The sequence below is a fragment of the Pipra filicauda genome, unplaced genomic scaffold (genome assembly GCF_003945595.2).
Source record: "Pipra filicauda isolate LSUMZ 115617 unplaced genomic scaffold, ASM394559v2 scaffold188_size1440453_pilon, whole genome shotgun sequence".
Taxonomy (NCBI): domain Eukaryota; kingdom Metazoa; phylum Chordata; class Aves; order Passeriformes; family Pipridae; genus Pipra; species Pipra filicauda.
Genome location: NW_024104296.1, coordinates 39209 through 56462, shown reverse-complemented (window position 1 = coordinate 56462; position 17254 = coordinate 39209). Strand labels below are relative to the sequence as shown.

At 43.5% G+C, this 17254-nt stretch overlaps 1 protein-coding gene across 2 annotated transcripts; it reads left to right on the top strand.

The window, feature by feature from the left end:
• Positions 1 to 8752: 8752 nt before the first annotated feature.
• TIGAR (TP53 induced glycolysis regulatory phosphatase) lies at positions 8753 to 16966 on the top strand. 2 transcript variants are annotated; one of them, XM_027715328.2, is made up of 6 exons: positions 8753 to 8927; positions 10287 to 10324; positions 11192 to 11313; positions 13433 to 13510; positions 14935 to 15045; positions 15531 to 16966. In XM_027715328.2, the coding sequence occupies exons 1-6, from the start codon at positions 8896 to 8898 to the stop codon at positions 15978 to 15980; spliced, it is 831 nt and encodes a 276-aa protein (XP_027571129.1). In that variant the 5' UTR covers positions 8753 to 8895; the 3' UTR covers positions 15981 to 16966. The 2 variants fall into 2 exon arrangements, with proteins under 2 accessions (XP_027571129.1, XP_027571131.1); XM_027715330.2 differs by having other exon boundaries at positions 14935 to 15050; positions 15531 to 15616.
• The last annotated feature ends 288 nt before the right edge of the window (positions 16967 to 17254 follow it).

The following is a 17254-nucleotide window of genomic DNA, read 5'->3' as shown; positions in this document are numbered from 1 at the left end:
AAAAAATAAGGTGGTGCTGATTATGCCTTCCCAGGTGCCAAAGGATTGGCAGAATTGCTAAAAGCATTTCTCTCTCAGCTTCCTATTGATGGTACTTTGTGATGATTTTCCCCTCCCTCCCGTTCCTGTAGTGTAGGAGCACCTCATAGTGTATTTATTTGTATTTCCAACATGCTTGTGAAAGAGAAGAATGATTAATCCCATGTCAATGTCAATGATTTGTGCTTGAGTCATCGGATGGCTCTTCATTACTCAGCAAGCCACCTGGCCACTGGATTTTTTCCACTATGTTTATTACCATGTTCTCATGTACCTCAGAAATCAGTCTCGGTTGCACAGTTTCTGTTCTCAAACTTCTTTGGGTTTTTTTTTGGTTTGGTTTTTTTTTTGTTGGTTGTTTTTTTTTTTTTTTTTTTTTTGGCTTTATTGAGTGTGATGCCATATCAAGTCAATGTTATTCTCTCACAAATGTGCTCTTTAAGAGGTGTGGATGTTTATGTGGTCAGGGGATGCTAGAAAGTGTGGTAGTAGACATCAGGGTAAACAAAAAGTATTTAGAAAGTACACAAGGTTGTTTTCAATGGATAAGACTCTGATACGGTGTAGTCTTGATTACCTTTTAAAAGGTCTTTGTTCAGTGTTGTCATTTTTATTAATAACCTGTTGTTTTGACTAGTTTAAAGATGGTTCTAAGACAAGTGTTTTGGCGGGATTAGGTATGCTGTATGGACAATAAACTCACCTTGACCTACATTTGCCTGCCTTGCTTTTATTCCTTCCCTGAATTTGGCTGCATTCCTGACTTTATGATGGTGTTTTCCTGGGTGTGATTGTGATGGTGCAAAGAGTGTGATTATAAAGCCTCTGATCTGGATTGGTGGTGTCAGCAGGCATACAAAATGTGCACTGTTGAGTGTCACAATCCCAGAACAAGCTTTCCTGCCTACTGGATAGGCAAATCCTGGCATGTTTCTTCTGTGAAACAATCCGGTGAGATTTAAGGAGAACAAAGCCCTAAAAGGTAAGTACAGGATCAAAACATTTTGTCAGAATTAACTGGAGCTGGTGAAAAGTCATTGTAAGGACATGGGAGTGCCTGTTTTTGCAACCTACCGAAATATGATTTAAATCCCAACTCAGTTATTTGTTGCATTGGAATGCTACTGCAAAACTTAGGTGGTTTTTGTTTCTGTAATATTCAGGCAAACAGAGTAAAAGGAGTGGGATTTATGGTGAAGGCAGAGCCTCCATGTGCTAAGCCTGTGGCCAGGGGTGGGATGCTCAACCTCTCCCTCTTCCACATCTGCTTGTGGATGTTTACTGTGAAGTGACCAGCCTGTGTGATGTGCTTGGCCTGACCTCAGCATCCCTCCTCCACTGCCATCCAGTAGGAGTTTTCTCCTGAATTTGAGAGAGCAAAGAAGCACTGAAGAATGAAGAAGAGCCATTTGGGCAGACATGTTGGGGAAACACCATCATCAAGTGAATAATATTGCCAATACTAGATAAATGAAAGAAAAAAAACAAACTCGAAGATATAATAAACAGGGAGAAGAAAAAAAAAAAGGAAAAAAAATCTAGCTGAAATAAACATGAGCAAAAATAAACAGATATGAACAAATAGAAAAAATGACGGAAATATTAATTTAATATGAATATGAATTAAATATGAAATATGAATTAAATTAATAGGAATGAATAAGAAATTAATAGGAAACATGAATTAAATCAGGAGGCTGTGAATCAGGACATACAGATCTTTTTAAAAATAATCACATGACTTTGGGACCTGTGGCTTTAGGCAAAGTCTCCTAAGACTTCCCTGCAAAGTGGCCTGTGAGCCTCATATTTCCCAGGTTGTGTGCACCAAAGGTAGAGATTCTAAAACATAACAAGTCCTCTGTTCCTCTGGCCACCATTTGACAATATGAACAACAATTTCTGGCATTTTGCAGGCACAGCTTGGATCCTTTGAAGAACTGGAACTTGTGAGGGTTCTTACACCTTCCTTTTGTGGTCTAAAGCTCAAAGGGGTGCTCTCCAGCCTAATTTCGGGTTTTAGGGGATTAATTCCTTTCCTGATACAGTGTCACCAGCCCTGGAGCTGCACGGATGTGCTCTGTATCTTCACGTTTTGAGAGGTTTGACTAAATCTAGATTTAGAAGGAAGGAGATGTTCTGTTGTCATTAAGTGAATATATATTTTCAGAATTGGGGCACAGAAGCTAAAATTGAAATTAATTGGACAACAGCCTGTCCTTTCCTTTGAAGAAAGCTGGCTGGATGCTGAGAAGCCACAGAATAGGGTTAAGTTTCACTACTGTGTGGCCTGTGAAACTATTTTGTGTTGTCATCTCCTTACCATCTGCAAACAATCTCTGCCCATCACGATCCTATACTTTATATAAGTACAGCCTGAGGATTTTAAGAAGGGACGACACAGAAAAATCATGCTTAAAACAACTGGGTGGGCACAGGCTGGACTGACTCCTGTGTTTAAGGAAATTTCTGAGGCAAAGGAAAGAAAGCTTTAGCACCGAGATTCCAGAAAAAAAAAACCCAAACACATAATTGCTTGGTGTTTCCAATCTCAGAATACGAGTTAGGTTATTTTTTATTTTACATTTCCCAAAATTTTTCTGTGGGGACAAGAAATGCAGGGAATTTTCCTTTGTGTTTCAATGAACTTATCCTGAATGCTTGTTCCAGGAGTCTTCAAAGTCTTCTATTGCAATTGCTGTGTGTTTTTTAATTTGTCCAGTAACTATGTAGTCGGTCTTTATTCCATGCTGCCCTAAAAGCAAAGTTCCCATCAAATCTCATGCAACCAGCACAAGCAGAATGAAATTCTTTCCCTGTTGGAAGACAGTGGGAGCTCTTCAATAGATTAGTAATTTTCCCACCAACTCCACCTTGTTCATGCCTCATACTGTAAATTATTAGTCACCTCAGTAAATGTAATGTTGATGGAAAGGCAGGTAGAAAAGGTCTATTTTAACTCTTCATGGGGAAGAAAAAGCCCGGAAAACCACATGGTTTTGTAGCTCTATTGCTGATACACTCTCTCACCTTTCTGCATCCCCTTGCAGGTATAAACACAGAGTAGTTGCATTCAGGTATTAGAGAATTGTGGTAGAGCCTTCTCTGTGCTGTCAGCAAATCAAAGCTGGAAGGGCAGAGAAAGAGGCTATGCTCTGCTTCTTCACCCCCACAGCTTGCTGAATCTTTCCTCCCAGTTAAGGGAAACTTTATTTTCAAAGCTCTTTGGGGATCCCTTTAGATCTGTGGAGAAAGCTAAGTGTACCACATTTACTTTGTACCTACTTGAAATATTAAAAGCAAACCAAACACTCTTTTGCTTTTCTAAATGTAATGATGATATCTCTTACGATGAAAGGCTGAGGGAGCTGGGGCTGTTCAGCCTCGAGAAGAGACACTGAGAGGGGACCTCATCCATGTGTGTCAGTGTCTGCAGGGAGGGGACAGAGGATGGACCAGGCTCTGCTTGGGGGTGCCCAGCAATGGCACAAGAGGCCACGGGCAGGAACTGATGCCCAGGAAGTTCCAGCTGGACATGAGGAAGAACTTCTTTGCTGTGCAGTGACCGAGCACTGAACAGATTGCCCAGAGAGGGTGTGGAGTCTCCCTCCCTGGGGATATTCCAGAGCTGTCTGGAATCCTGTACCATGTGTGTTGGGATGACCCTGCTGGAGCAGGGAGGTGGGACCAGATGCCCCACTGTGGTCCCTTCCAACATTACTCTGTGATTCTGAGATTGTGATTCTACTTAAAAGGCATTGTGATTCTATTTAAAATGGTTCTCAAAGGTGATTTGCATTCCAGCTGTGTGCAGCCTCGGGGGAACAGGTACCACAATATTTTGACACCAAAAAGTGTGTGTGGCAGCTGATGTTACTGCTGATGCTTCCAGGAGATAACAGTGAAAATTGTGGGAGTCTTAGTGAAGACACTTGCCAGGGAGAACATGAGGCCAGTGCTCAGGTGGGCTTCAAGTGAGCATCTCCTCTGATGGACACATTAAATCAAGACCTGTTAGGATTACAAAGTAAGGTGAGTAAAGCTGAAGTATTTACACTTAGGTATGAAAAAACACCGAGGCTGCTCTGAGTTTTGCTGCATCCTGAAAGACAGGGAGAAAGGAGCTGATGCAAAGGGGGAAAACAAAAAAAAAGGAAAAAAAAAAGGGAAAATGTCTGTCTCTTTAAATGCTTATCCTTCTGTGGAAATGATGGGGTGATAGCTTGCTCTTACTATTGAGCCTTCTCTAAAAATAAACTGGGATGTTATTTGAGCTCTTCCAAAATGTAACATGCAGAAAGTACAAGAAGAATTAGGACAGAGCAGGGAAGGAGAGAGAGAGAGAGAGAGAGAAAGGTCAGCAGACCAGCTGCATTTGGCTCCTCAAACTACTTGGTAATACTTCTTAGAGCAAAAGCTCTGGTTCATCTGACAGGGGACCCACAAGCATCCCTGAAGAGCAATAGATTGACCTTTCTGACAAGGAGGGTTTTCAGAACTTGAACAAAGTTGTGAATGGGACATAACCAGCTGAAGGATGAGGAATGAAATCAGCGTTGTTACCCAGCACACCTAAACAAAAATTTCTCTCAATTTTTCCAGCTTCCTCAAGTTCCCTCTGAGAGGAGACCTCTTTGCAGCCTACAGCTTCCTCTCAAGGGGCAGTGAAGGGGCAGACCCTGATCTCTGCTCTTGTGACCAGTGACAGACCCAAGGGAACAGCTGGAGCTGCATTAGGGTAGGTTTAGGTTGGATCTCAGGAAAAGGTTCTTCCCCCAGAGGGTGGTTGGGCACTGAACAGGCTCCCCAGGGCAGTGGGCACAGCACCAAGCTTTATAGAGTTCAAGAAGCATTTGGACACCACTCTCAGGCACGTAGTGTGATTCTTGGGGTGTCCTGTGCAGGGCCAGGAGTTGGACTTCCACGATCCTTGTGGGTCCCTTCCAGCTTAGGATATGCCGTGATTCTATGATTCTAAGTTCAACTTCTCTGCTTCTCTGAGAAGCTTTTTATTTCAGTTTCTTTGGATTTGCTTCTTACCCACAACAAAGATCTTTCTGGAGCACGCTGATGGTTACTGTTTAATCTCCCAAGTTTAGGTATTAAGGCTTGGCCCAACGCTGTAGCGATTTGCAACAGGAATGCCTAAAACGCGGACGTGATTCTCCTTAACGAGCAGCAGCACCAGAGCAAAAGGTTGGGCGGGACGTGCCCTCCAAGGGAAAGGCGGAGGCAGTGGGACGGGAATGGGAAGGTGCAGAGCTCGGGGTGGCCGCGCGGTGGCGGCACCGCCGCGCCCACGGCCCGGAGCGTGCCGGGGCTCCCGCGGGAGCTCCCCGGGCATTCCAGGCCGGGAAAGGAACAGCGCAGTCCCTCTGTAGGGTTTATGCATCTCTTCAGCACCAGCAGGCACGGATTACGCACGGGGACAAGCGGGAGAGGACAAAGCTGAGGCAGTTCGGCCTGGGTTTCTGCTGGGCTGGTGTACTTGTGAGAGCAAGATCGGATCCCAAATGACAAGTGGGCTCCATTCCTTGATGATTTCACTTTTGTGTTCCTAATTGCCAGCTGCTGTTGCATGGAGACCAGACCAGAGTCATTTAATATCTTCATTAACGACACAGACGAAGTGCACCCTCAGCAATTTTGCAGCTGAGGGGTTGACACACATGAAGGATTGGAACCATCCACAGGGACCTGGGCAAGCTCCAAGAACGGCCCATGGGAATCTCATGAGGTTTAACAAGATCAAGTGTTGGTGCTGCACCTGGGTCAGGATATCAACCACCCTGGTATCAACCCAGGCTGGGGATGAACAGCTGGAGAGCAGCCCTGGGGAGAAGGACTTGGGGGTGCTGGTGGGTGAGAGGCTGGACCCAGAAACCCCCCCATGCCCTGGGCTGCACCCAAAGCAGCGTGGGCAGCAGGTGGTGGGAGGGATTCTGCTCCTCTGCCCTGCTCTGGGGAGACCCACCTGCAGTGCTGCCTCCAGCTCTGGGGGCACAGCACAGCAAGGACATGGAGCTGTTGAAGCGAGGTCAGAGGAGGGACAACAAGATGATCAGAGGGATGGAGCAGCTCTGCTGTGAGGAAAGGCTGAGAGAGTTGGGATTGTTCAGCCTGGAGAAGAGAAGCTTTGGGGTGACCTAATGGTGGCCTTCCAGGACCTGAAGGGAACCCACAAGAAAGATGGAGAGGGACTTTTTCCAAGGGCCTGGAGTGACAGGACAAGGGGCAATGGCTTCAAACTGACAGAGAGCAGGTTTGGATTGGATATTAGGAAGAAATTCTTCCCTGGGAGGGTGGGGAGGCCCTGGCACAGGTTGCCCAGAGAAGCTGTGGCTGCCCCATCCCTGGAAGTGTCCAAGGCCAGGTTGGATGGGGCTCTGAGCAACCTGGGATAGTGGAAGGTGTCCCTGCCCATGCCACAGATGTAGGAAGCAGATGATCTTTCAGGTCCCTTCCAACCCAAACCATTCTATGCTTCTATGATTCTATCACAACTCACTCTGGATTTAGGATATTGTCTGATGTTCATGATATGAGATCTATATGATGATGAATTTACTAGACAGTCTACATTACCAAAGTTTAAAATTTCTATTGGGAAAAAAGATTCTCATTCAAAAATGCTTAATTCCCGGCTTCACAAAAGCTTTTCCTTCCCAAGATGACTTCCTCAAAATACTGCTCCTCATCTGGTGAGCTTCTGTGCTCATGGTAGCAGTTGTGCTTTATAAACATTTTGTTTCAATGGGTCAATTTAAAAAAATAGACTCATAAACACAGACTGACACGATGTGCTGCTGCAGATCAGAGAAATTTCTGAGGAGGAAGAAATGAAAAATAAGAATGTTAATGCTGTGCAACTTCAGGCAGTCTCTTTAAAACTTTGCCTGAAGGGCTATCACTTCTGCAAATGGACCTGTATCAAAACACATACTTATAAAAATATAGATGCCAACAGTGTTGGCTCATGTTTGATTCTTGTCCTTCTAAAACATGCTCAAGACACAGCCGGGGTCTCCTCATCACAGTAAAACACAGTTGTTTTTAACAGTGATACAACAGAAACAGGCCAGAGCTGAGTCATTTGGCACTGGCTCATTTACAGAGGAGAGACATGTCACTGGTCTCACCCCTTGAAAATGTCAGCTCTGAAATCTGTGGAGCAAAAGCACTGCAGAAATATGAGGTTAATTCCACGCTGCCAAAGAAGATAAAACAGGAATGAAACAGACCTGCTGTTGCATTAAAGATCTAATTTAGCAGCTGGTTTAAACTATCAAATGAAACAAATTATGTTTTAGGCATCATTTAGGATGTGTTTGGTGTTAAAGCTCAAACCAGTTGCAAAGTTAGGTCAGATCTCTGTGCAAACCAGAATTTCTGATTTTTAGATAGCATTTATTCCATCCGGTTGTGAAATCCAAGAGGAAACACGCTCAGCCATCTGACCAACTAACATTTTGGTTAATCACATTTTCTGTAATCCATAAAAATTCAGCTTTCTGAGGGTCAGAGGATGATTTCCAGTCACTTCTTGTGTTACTTTGTCCATTTCACCAGCAGTAATTTCTAGGCTGCCCAGAGAAGCAGTGGATGCCACATCCCTGGAAGTGTTCAAGGTCAAGTTGGGCAGGGCTAGGATCAACCTGGTCTAGTTGAAGGTGACCCTGCCCATGGCAGGGGTGTTGGAACAAGATGGTCTTTAAGGTCCCTTCCAACCCAAACCCATTCTGTGATTCTGCAGCACAGGGCCAGCATGGTCCCAGCTGGCTGTGGATGCCCACACCACATACACTTTGTACCCTGTGCACCGCTGGCCTGACACTGCTCTTTTGAACCAGCTTTCCTTTGCTGATGGTTACTCTGAGGTGTGATTTGGCTCCCAAGACTTTTAACTGCCTTGTTAGTAATGCCATTTGCATTTATCATATAAATTTCATCTATCATAAAAATATCAATGTACTGATACTACTCTGAGCAAAGCCCTGTTGCCGATTAAGTGTTCTTAACTGAGTCGATGTAACCAGGCTGAACATCACCAAGTATTATGTGCTCTGCTACATGACAGACTTACTGAATTCTCTGGTGCTGGAGCCGAGGAACATTTTCAGTGCAGCTGCAGGAGGACCGAAGGCGGTGCAACAGTGTCACCGCCAGAGCGGCTCCTGGACGGTCGGGCAGGGAAGTTTCCTTAACACCAGAATCGTGAAATCACGTGAAAACCAGGGTTTTAAGGCGAAAACCACCTGCTTACAACGGCAAAGTGACAATCGGAGCATCATTTAGGGTGGAGGCGACTTCTGAGTCCGGCTGCGAACCTAACACCGCTGAGCCCTGTTCGCAACGTGCCGCAGCCACGGGGCTTTTAAATCTATTTTAAACACCACCAGGGACGGCGCGCGGACTGTTTAAATGCTTGGAAACCCTCTCCATGAGGAATTTTTTTTTTTCCCTGACGTCCCACCTGAACTTCCCCTTCAGGCCGTGTGCTCTCGTCCCATCGCTGGTCCCCTGGGAGCAGAGCCCGTCCCGCACATGGCTACCCGCTACTGTCAGGGAGACGCCCGGAGCCATGAGATCTTCCCGGAGCGTCCTTTTCTCCCGGGAGCCACCTCCTTTTCTCCGCGTGACGTCACCGCGGGGCGCGAGGCGGGCCCGTGACGTCACCGCGGCGCGCGCGGCGCCGCAGTGCGGGCAGGCGGGAGCTGCGCTCACCTGGGATCCCGCCGGAGATCCCGCCTGGAATCCCGCCTGGAATCCCGCCTGGAATCCCGCCGGAGATCCCGCCGGAAATCCCTCCTGAGCCCGGCTCTGAGCTCACCTGAGCTCACCTGAGCCAGCCCTGCCATGGTTCGCTTCGGGCTGACCGTCGTGCGGCAGTGAGTACCGACCGCCAGCCCCGGCTCTGTGGGCGCTCGGAGCAGCTCCCGCTGCCTGCGATGGGCAGGAGTGAACCCTTTAGTTTTTATGGAAGCTGAACCCTGGGGTTCTCCGTTAGAGTAAGGACTGCGTGGGCAGTAGGGCAGGGCGGGATTTTGCCCCCTCTGCCCCGCTCTGGGGGGACCCCCCCCCTGCAGTGCTGCCTCCAGCTCTGGGACCCAGCACAGCAAGGACATGGAGATGTTGGAGCGAGTCCAGAGGAGGGACACCAAGGTGATCAGAGGGATGGAGCAGCTCTGCTGTGAGGAAAGGCTGAGAGAGTTGGGATTGTTCAGCCTGGGGTGACCTAATTGTGGCCTTCCAGGACCTGAAGGGAGCCCACAAGGTAGATGGGGAGAGACTATCTCCAAGGGCCTGGAGTGACAGGAGAAGGGGGAATGGCTTCAAACTGACAGAGAGTAGGTTTAGATTGGATATTAGGAAGAAATTCTTCCTTGTGAGGATGGAGAGGCCCTGGCACAGGTTGCCCAGAGAAGCTGTGCCTGCCCCATCTCTGGAAGTGTTGAAGGCCAGGTTGGATGGGGTTCTGAGCAACCTGGGATAGTGGAAGGTGTCCCTGCCCATGACAGGGGGTTGGAACAAGATGATCTTTCAGGTGCCTTCCAACCCAAACAGTTCCATGCTTCTGTGATTTAACGCTTAATCAGTAAAACTGATTTTCCTTTCTCATTTTCTTCCTCTTAAGAGAAACTCTTTCCTTAAAGACCTGGATCTTGCTGACATGGTGCTGTGACCACAGTTAATTTTTACATCAGCTAGAAAACATGAGCCTGGATGAATTTGTTGAACTTGAAAAGTTCATGTGAGTTTCTTGCAGGCACTTTAGAAAGATGCCAGATCGTTCACCAAAGGGATGGGAGCTCATTTTAAAGGTACTGGCCTTCTGTGAACAGTTACGTGTTTGAGGCTCATCTTGAGGTCCAGCTGGCCAACACATGCCTTTCATAACAGGGCTCCAGAATCTTCCACCAACTTTATCCTCTCCAGCATGGAGGTGTAGTTGTTATAGATAAATTATGCTGCATTGTTGATAAATCTAAGTAGTCACTTCATTTCCTTTTATTCCAGGTGGGTTTGTCTTAAAAATATTGATAGCATGATTGGGGCTGACTGGTTGAAAATGGATTTTTGTTGCTGTAAAGCCTTTAGGTGCATCCTTTTGAAAAGAATCTGTGCTGTATTCTGTTTTTCACATTCAGGCTCTGCTGTCTCTTGGTGTCCAATATAAGAACATTCTTGAAAATTCAGTAAACCGATTATGAGTTAATTTTTTTGTTGTTGTTTATAATCTCTTTCAGTGGAGAAACAAGATACAACAAAGACAAGATACTACAAGGTTAGTATCAGTTATTCTACTGGAAAATCGTGGTGAAGCCCTGTAACCAACTGCTCAGCTGTTAAGTATTACTACAGAATAATATCGCAAAAAGATTGTTTAAATGCTTGAATTGTTCAATCTCAGCTCCTTCTAGGAAGGCAGTCTTTATTAGATACATTTAAAACTAGACTTCACCTTAGTGGCTGCTGACTTGGACACACAGAACTGAAAACACACACTGGGCTGCTTGGATGTCTGTTGTAGGAAAATCAAGGCATCACTACGAGGAACCTGCTGGGGTTGTACTCTGAATAAATGAACTTTATACAATGCTACATGTTGTGAGGAAGAGCTCATGCTCCTAGATTTTCTTACCTCTGTTTTCTACCTCTGTGACATTGCTGTTTACAGATCTGGCAGCAGGGCTTTGTGCTCATAGTAAAATGAATAAAGAATATTTCCCTGCCTTACTTTCTTGGAAGTACCAGTGATGTATTTTAAATTCCAAGCTCTCTGGGTCAAATGACGTGCAGTGGGTTTCTCTCCCCTCTCCAGCATAGCAAGTGAAGGTAGCCTTGTGTTTTTGAGAGGTCTGAGGCCTATACCAGCATGGTTTTAAGTTTAAATTTTTCAGAGGTATAGATTAATATAAATATCACTGGTAGTGATCCTTCTGTGTTCCTATCCTGTACTCCTTTGTTTTGTTAAAATTGTGTGACTGAGTTTAGGGAAGACCAGAAGAGCGGTAACTTTTCCCAATGCTTGGCTTTACTGAAGGAGAAGGGTTTTATTATGACTGAGCAGACTCTTTATTGTCATACTTGCTCAGCTGCTCGATGATCTAAAATTTGCATGTCTTAATGTTGATGGGTTTTTATTTTGCAGGTCAAGGAGTGGATGAGCCACTCTCTGCAACTGGTTTCAGACAAGCAGATGCTGCTGGTGTATTTCTCAGTAATGTGAAGTTTACTCATGTCTTTTCAAGTGACCTCCTTCGAGCAAAGCAGGTGAGTGCTTCTTGAGGCAACAATTAGCTGCAAAATTCAGCATTTGTTTGCGATTGATGATGCAAAAATAATGCAGGGAGAGCCAAAAGCTGTTTTGATGGACCCGCCACTGCAGTTTGAGTTGTGTAGAACTGCAGGAAACCTCTATGGGTAGGGAAATTTTGTTGAGAACAGCTCAGTTGGGAATCAATAAAGGCCAGCTCATTTTGCAGGATTTCATGCACTGTTGTGCCTGTGGATTTGTGGAAGAAATTTTGAGGAATCCAGGCCAATATAGGCAAGATCAAGTTTTGCTGTGAAGTCAGAGCAAGGATCATTAGATGTGCAGAGAGGTTGGATTTTGCCAGGAACATCACACCTCTCACCTTGATGCATTATATGTTAAATAAAGAGGAAAAAAATGTAAATTACTGAGTGGGATTACATGTGATTTTGTGTGCAAGATTATGAAATACTCAAAATTAGGGAATCAGAAGTTTTAAAGTCAGAGATCAGTTGTTCCAGGACATATCTTCTGTGGAAGGCAGTGATTATATTTTAAATCAATAGTACTTTCTGACTTTCATAAAACTGTCTGGGCTATGTGCCTGCCTTAGGGGAATTGGGTTTGGATTTTTTTCCTTGTATTAGAGACAGCCTTTTCTGTGGAAAACATTTGTACTCTCACAATGGAGAAGACAGACCTGAATTTTTCCTTTGCCTAAAGGACATGTGTTTTGCCATTTGTTTGACAAGCTATCCAGACTTGGTGAAAGCTTTTCCAGAGATGTATAAAGGTGCAGTTTCCATGTGGTTGGAATTCCCTTTCTTGGCAGCTGCAAATCTCTGAAGTGTCTTGTTACTAAGCTGTCACTTCATAGATCAAATATGAGAGGAATGTACAAATTCTGTTGAAAAAGAGGAAATTCCAGCATATAATCATACAATTAGCTATGCTATTCATATATACAAGGAAGCAGACTCGACCCTATCTGAATTTTGCCGTTATTCTGTGACAGAAATTTGAAGTTACAAGATAAAGCTTTTCCTAAGCAGTGTGTTAAATCAATCATAAAATCTTGTCAGTACAACAAGGCTGCTTCTTCTTTGCCAGAACCCAAGGAGCCTTTTCCAAGTGAGTTATTTGAACTTCAATTTGGGTGTGGATGTTTGCACAACACTACCAGCAGATATTACCAGTCCAAAGTTCCTGTGAGCCCAGTACAGCCTTCACACATTGGTGCATGTAGGAACTGGAGCAGGTTGACCATCTTTTAGTTCCCAGTTTAAGAAAGGCAGGGAGCTGTCAGAGGGGATCCAGTGGAGGCCACAGAGATGATCAGGGGTCTGGAGTATCTCCCTGCAGGAGCTGGGCCTCATTAGTCTGGAGAAGAGAAGACAGAGAGGGGATCTCATTAATGCACATAAATATCTCCAAGACAGGAGCCAGGAGGGTGGTGCTGGGCTCTTTTCAGTGGTGCCCAGTGACAGGACGAGGAGCAATGGCCACAAACTAAAACACAAGTTCCACCTCAACATGACAAAGAATTTCTTTCCATTGAGCACTGGAACAGCTGCCCAGGGAGGTCGTGGAGTCTCCCTCTCTGGAGACATTCCAAACCCACCTGGGCACATTCCTGTGTCACCTGCTCCAGGTGACCCTGCCTTGGCAGGAGAACTGGACTGGATGATCTCCAGAGGTCCCTTCCAGCCCTAATGATTCTGGGATTGGCTGTGGCAGCCAGGCAGGTGTCAGACAGATGTTTTTTGCAGTTGGATTAACTGAGCAGTTTTTAGGACCTGAGTCTGCCCCACGCAGTACATGTGAAGAATGTGTGGACACGATGGATTTGTGAGCAGTGTTACGCTCAAGATGGGGCTTTTATCCCAGTAAATCCTGCTGCCCACCTTTCATAGGTGCTAAGTGTTTCAACTCTTCTGGACTTTGAATTGTGAAGGAAAGTCCAGAAGCTTTTCCCAGTCTAGGCCATATGTCCAATTCTCACAAAATTCAGCTGGAAAACTTTTTATTTTGTTGGTTTGGGTTGTTGGGCGCTACCGATGTGATTCACCTTGGCTGTTGTGGTGTAACATGGTCTCTGTTCCATCCCATTGATGTGACTGTATATTCACTTTCTAGACTGCTACTGCCATTCTAGGAAAGAATAAGTTCTGCAGAGATTTGGAAATCAAGTATGATGCAAGACTGCGAGAGAGAGTAAGTGCCAGAAGAATTTGTTTTAATATCAAATACTGAAGAATTTGAAAATGTAGCTTACTGCTGATTGATATCTTGGCTTATTAAATCGTAGATTTAACAGTGGAGAGCATTATTTGCTGTGTTCTTAATCACTGAAAACTGAACTCTTCACATCAGGGACAATGAATTGTTTGCAGAATTGTGAAGCAAAGCCAAAATTTAGTGATAAATGTTGCAACTGCGATGCTTTAATGATTTAAATAAGGTAATATTTATTGTTTAAGGAGCAGCACATGACTGTAGCATTTCCTGTTTGAATCCTTTTTTCTCTCAGAAATTCCAGCTCTTCCCCTGAGACCAACAAGTTAAATGCCTCCCAAACTTCTTTAGTTGCTTTACCACCTGACTTTTTAGAAAAATATTATGGCTCATGATACCAGATTTTAGAAAGAATAATCTTACGTCTCTGTTACACTGTTATGGATGTATGGAAATGCCAGTACAGTGTCTGCAGGTCACTGGTTGTGAGTCACTACTAGGATAACAGGTATTAAGTGAATTGCACAAAAAGAAGCAAAGTGCTTTAAAAGAACACATGTCACTGACCCTCTTAAGAAAGTTTTATTCTCTCATGCCTTGCTTTCATGATTTTTCTGGAAAAATCTTTAGGATTAGGATTCCATTTCCAGCAGCTTCAGAGCACTGATTTCTTCATATCTTTCTTAGTGTTCTTAAACTGCTGCTATTCTGCTTTAGAGAAGGGGATTGAAAGAGTATTTCAGTATATCATTATATTTAAATTCTGAAGACTGTAGTAATTTATATATTATATTCCATGATAATTATGTTAGTGGCAATGAAGGATTAATCTGCAGAGATTTATCCTCTGCTGTGGAGATTTCAGAAATGTGTAGAGAAAACATTTGTTTCTTACTTGTGAAAAATAATTCCCTTTGGTGCTTGTGCAAATGAAAAGTAAATGGAGCTTATCCTCATGTGAACAGCTGTGCACAGAAGTGTTTGCAGTGTAACCTCAGTTACAAAGACACTTGAATTTTGTTAGCTAGGAGTGTCATTGGAGGAAACAATCTCAAGCTAAAGATCAGGCTGAAGGTCATGTTTTGAATGTCAGTGCTTTAAATGAGATGCTGCTCTTAATATATTTGTCTACCCAATATTTATATATATACACACACATATATCTATAAATATATATATATTTTATATATATATATATATAAAAAATACATAGTTTTAGAAAAATTTTAAATAGCAAATATAAAGATACCTCCTCCCCTCAAAATTGGCATAAAATATGAAAGGTGGTTAAACTTTCATGTTACATTGCAGAATTCAAGAAAACAAAGCTGTTTGCAGTGGAAGGGGAACAGGAGACTTGACACATCTTGACAACCCCTCTTTTTGTACCTTATCCCTCACAGAAATATGGTGTTGCAGAAGGAAGGCCCTTGGCTGACCTCAAAGCTATGGCAAAGGATGCTGGAGAGCAATGTCCTTCATTCACCCCCTCTGGAGGAGAAACACTGGATGAAGTATGGTATTTATTTATTTATTTGTGCCTTCCTTTTCTAGACTGTTTTATCAGTGCGATTGCAGCTTGTGCTACTTAGGAACTTGCTGAGAGCTCAGCCCAACCAGAGGTAGTTGTTTTCTAAGCTAAAAACACTGCTTGGCCTTATAACAGTGACTGCCAAGTAGGAAAGCTCTTTGTAACTGAAATATTGATTTTGAGATTGGCTCCTCGTGAAAGAGGAGGATTTGCAGGAGGATGGTGGCAATTACTCTCAGCCTCGGCTTTCAAGGGGAGTTTGTACAACATCCAGTAGTTTGACACTGACTTCTGAGCCTTGTCTCTGATAAATATTTGTCTTTTAACTGAAGGAGTTGTAGCTCAGATTTCTGAAAGTCAGAACCTCTTGCTTTGTTCACAAGGATCTCTTATTTCTTCACGCTCTCTTCATTCTTCACAACAATCTCTTTGTTCTTCCCAATGCTCCCTCCTGGTCTTTCTCTTCAGGTGAGAGAACGTGCGAGGGACTTTTTTGAATTCCTGTGCCAGCTAGCTGTTGGGTTGGAACAGAAGGACCCTGGTGGATCCAGCAGAAGCTCAGGAACACCTAAAGAACAGTTTGTTTTCCCTTGGACAGACCACTGCAGTGAAGGAGAACCGAGTTCTGAGGGCAGTGGATCCTCCAAAATATTAGATGCCAATATACTGGTGGTGAGTCATGGAGCATACATGAGAAATTGGATTGGTTATTTGGTTTCAGATCTCAACTGTACTTTGCCAGCAAATTTAACCAAGTCCCACTTGTCTTCTGTCAGTCCCAATACAGGAATCAGTCATTTTGTTGTAAAACTTGAAAATGGGAACCTGTCAAAACCTGAAATCACGTGTGTTTGTCTTAACCAAGACTCTCACTTAGTGGATGTGGGAGCTGAATGTGTAGCTTCAAAAGTGTTTTAGCAGCCCCTGCAGGGAGGAGGTGGATTTAGATCATCATTTTGCTAAGCATGGGAAAAGTACCTGTACTAATTACTGAGATGGACTGGAGTTACTGACACTAAACTGCAAGTGCTTACCATCCTGAAAAACCTCAAACTGCATGGTCCTAGTGCCCAGCATAAGTTTTCAGTAGCAAAATAAAACAAATAGTCTTTCTGAACAGAAACATAACACTTCAGTCACTTACATATCTGCTTTTATAGCACATAATTTGAAAAACTCCTTTGCTTTACTCCATAATTATTTTTATGACCTCCATGTAAAAGAGTTGGGGAGGGGAGAGGAATGGTACCTCAAAGATGAGCTATACTGTATTCTTGTTTTATTACAAAATGCTATATTGTAATATCAAACATACATGTTGTCTTAAAATAAATTTTTGAATGCAATAGTATAACCTAAAAAAAGAGCATTGCCTAGTGGGAAAGGTTTGTTGCAGAGTCAGGGGATGTGGCTCTGGCACTAAACAGCTGGGAGACTCTGGGAAAATCTCCTTTCCATTTGTAAAGTGGAAATTCTGATATACCTACCTCGCTGGGAGTATTTCCTAAGAAATTGTTCAGGTTGTTGTCATCTCTGTTGAAGAGCACTGTACACAAACATAAAATATTTATTTTTAAGCTGCAAGCAGGAAGAGGAACCTTATGTGCACATAGTTGGAATAATGGTCTCTCTTCTAAAAAGGAACTGTATCAATAGGGGGAGTTGTACCCAACTAAAATCCTTCTGTCTGATTCTGTGAATATTTTTGCCTAGAATTAGGCAAATTTGATTGCTTGGCAATTTTTGATGTTAATACTGCATTCTTTCCCCTCTGGGATGTTTGTAGTGTTACTGTGTAAGCTTATCTGGTTTATGTTATTTATAATATCCGTGTATTTTTTCTTCATTTGCATATTTTAAGCCTGTTCAAAAAAACCCAAACAATTAAAGGCTTCTGAATAGAACTTCCATTTCATCTGTATTTCTTGTGAGGTAAAAATCTTTCTTAATATTACTCTATGAATAATGAGTATGAGAAATGAACAATTACTCTACAAAGCTTTGTTCAGATCACACAACTTCCTTTTTTGTTGTTTTTTTTTTTCTGCAAAACCCCAGGCCAGACTTTTACTGTGAAAAAGACTTCCAGGGCTGATGTTTCAGTGCTGTCCTGCCTCTTAACCTGGAAGCACTGATGTAAAAATGTTAAGGACATGCCTAAAATTGCTTGCGACTGTACAAAATTAACTGTT